General features: G+C 49.7%; 1 protein-coding gene across 1 annotated transcript in view; it reads right to left on the bottom strand.

Moving 5' to 3' along the window:
• The window catches only part of Ankrd24 (ankyrin repeat domain 24), a 14,199-nt gene that overhangs the window by 9,776 nt on the left and 2,699 nt on the right, over positions 1-1,724 (bottom strand). The window contains exon 6 of the mRNA XM_029482176.1: positions 1,120-1,177. Within this exon, the coding sequence (XP_029338036.1) occupies positions 1,120-1,177 (58 nt within the window). The remainder of the gene's footprint in view (positions 1-1,119; positions 1,178-1,724) is intronic.

The raw sequence follows: 1,724 nt of genomic DNA, 5'->3' as shown, positions 1-1,724 counted from the left end.
AAAAAAAAAAAAAAAAGTAAAAGTGCTTGCTGCCAAGTGACCTGAGTTCAGCGTCCAGGACCCAGCTGGTGGAGAGACAAACAACTCCCAAAAGTCACCTTCTGACTGTCACACAAGCACCATGACAAGGATGTCCCTAACCCCACAATAAGTGAATAAATGCAATTTAATTGTTAAGATATCCCCTATTGGCATCAACACCACCTGGTGGTGTCACTCTGACTGGGGAATTAGTGGCTAATTACCCCTAAAGTAAATTCAAGTGTGCTGTCCCTGGGAACAGGTGGCTCTAACCTGGACCCTGTGCTCACTGGCTCCAGTAAGTCCTTAATTGCTCTGAGGATGGAGTCTGGGTTTGAGGGGTGTGCTGGAGGACCTATCTGCAATCAAGGCACCCAGGAGACCCTGGAGGGAATTAGGGTTCTAGGCACCCCACTTTGTACACCCAGGGACTAGGCTTTCGGGTCCAAGAAATAGGGTTCCCCCACTAGCACATGTGCCTAACTTCTTTGTGCAATGGGCAAAAGGGCCTGGTTCTGTTGGGGACTGCATTCAGGTCAAAAGAAGCAAAGCAGATAGGGACAGTGGCCCACATCTGTCACCCAAAAACCCAGAGGCAGAGGCAGAGACCCTGACTTCAAGGTTAGCCTAGGCTACAGAGAGAGACTCTATGTCAACATACTGAGAGGGCTAGGAAGTCTGAGGACCTGCGCCTTATTCCCGAAACTCACATAAGTCAGGTATGGGAGTGCATGTCTGTGACCCCAGCACCAGGGAGGCAGAGGCAGGAGGATCCAAGGTTCACTGGTCAGCCAACCTAGCTTAAATCGTGAAGACCAGGTTCAGAGAGAGACCCTGTCTCAGAGGATGTGGAGGGTACCTGACAATGACACCTTAAGATCGTCTTTTGACTTCCACAGGCCACACTCAGGGACAATGAACACACATTCTTTAAAAACTAAGGGCATGGTCAAGGTGGAGTCCCTGTTAGAATCCCAGTGAAGGGCTGGGGGTCGTGGTCAGGGAGGAACCCCACATAGAATTCCCGAGTGAAGGCTGTGGGTATAGTTCATTGGCAGAGGGCCTTCCTTGAATTCGGGAGAATATAGCTGCACCTACCTGCATGGTGAAGGGCTGTCCACCCACTGCTGTCCTCGATGTCCACCACGCAGGAAGCCTGGGAAGGAGTGACAGGTGATGTCATCTCTGTTTCCGGAGTGACTGATTTCTCCTGCCCTCTCCTGCTCCCTGCTTTATCTCAGGGTCTTTCCTGTAACTCTATGGCCTTCTTTCTGTGTGTGCATGCTCACACATGGCAGGGCACACTGCTGAGAGTGGAAGATAACCTGTGGGAGACTGCTCTTTCCTTCCATGTGTGTCCCAGGGAACAAAGATCAGGCTTGAGGCAAATGAGACCCACAGATTCATTATTTTTTGTTTTGTTTTGTTTTTGTTTTTCGAGACAGGGTTTCTCTGTATAGCCCTGGCTGTCCTAGAACTCACTTTGTAGACCAGGCTGGCCTCCAATTTAGAAATCCGCCTGCCTCTGCCTCCCAATTGCTGGGATTAAAGGCGTGTGCCACCATGCCCGGCAGATTCATTATTTTTGAAGATCTATTTTAAATTGTGTGTGTGTGTGTGTGTATGTGTGTGTGTGTGTGTGAGAGAGAGAGAGAGAGAGAGAGAGAGAGAGAGAGAGAGTAATGTCTGAGGAAACCAAAAGG

The sequence above is a fragment of the Mus caroli genome, chromosome 10 (genome assembly GCF_900094665.2).
Source record: "Mus caroli chromosome 10, CAROLI_EIJ_v1.1, whole genome shotgun sequence".
Classification (NCBI taxonomy): domain Eukaryota; kingdom Metazoa; phylum Chordata; class Mammalia; order Rodentia; family Muridae; genus Mus; species Mus caroli.
Note: the sequence above shows the minus strand (reverse complement) of the source record. Positions and strands in the feature narration are given on the sequence as shown.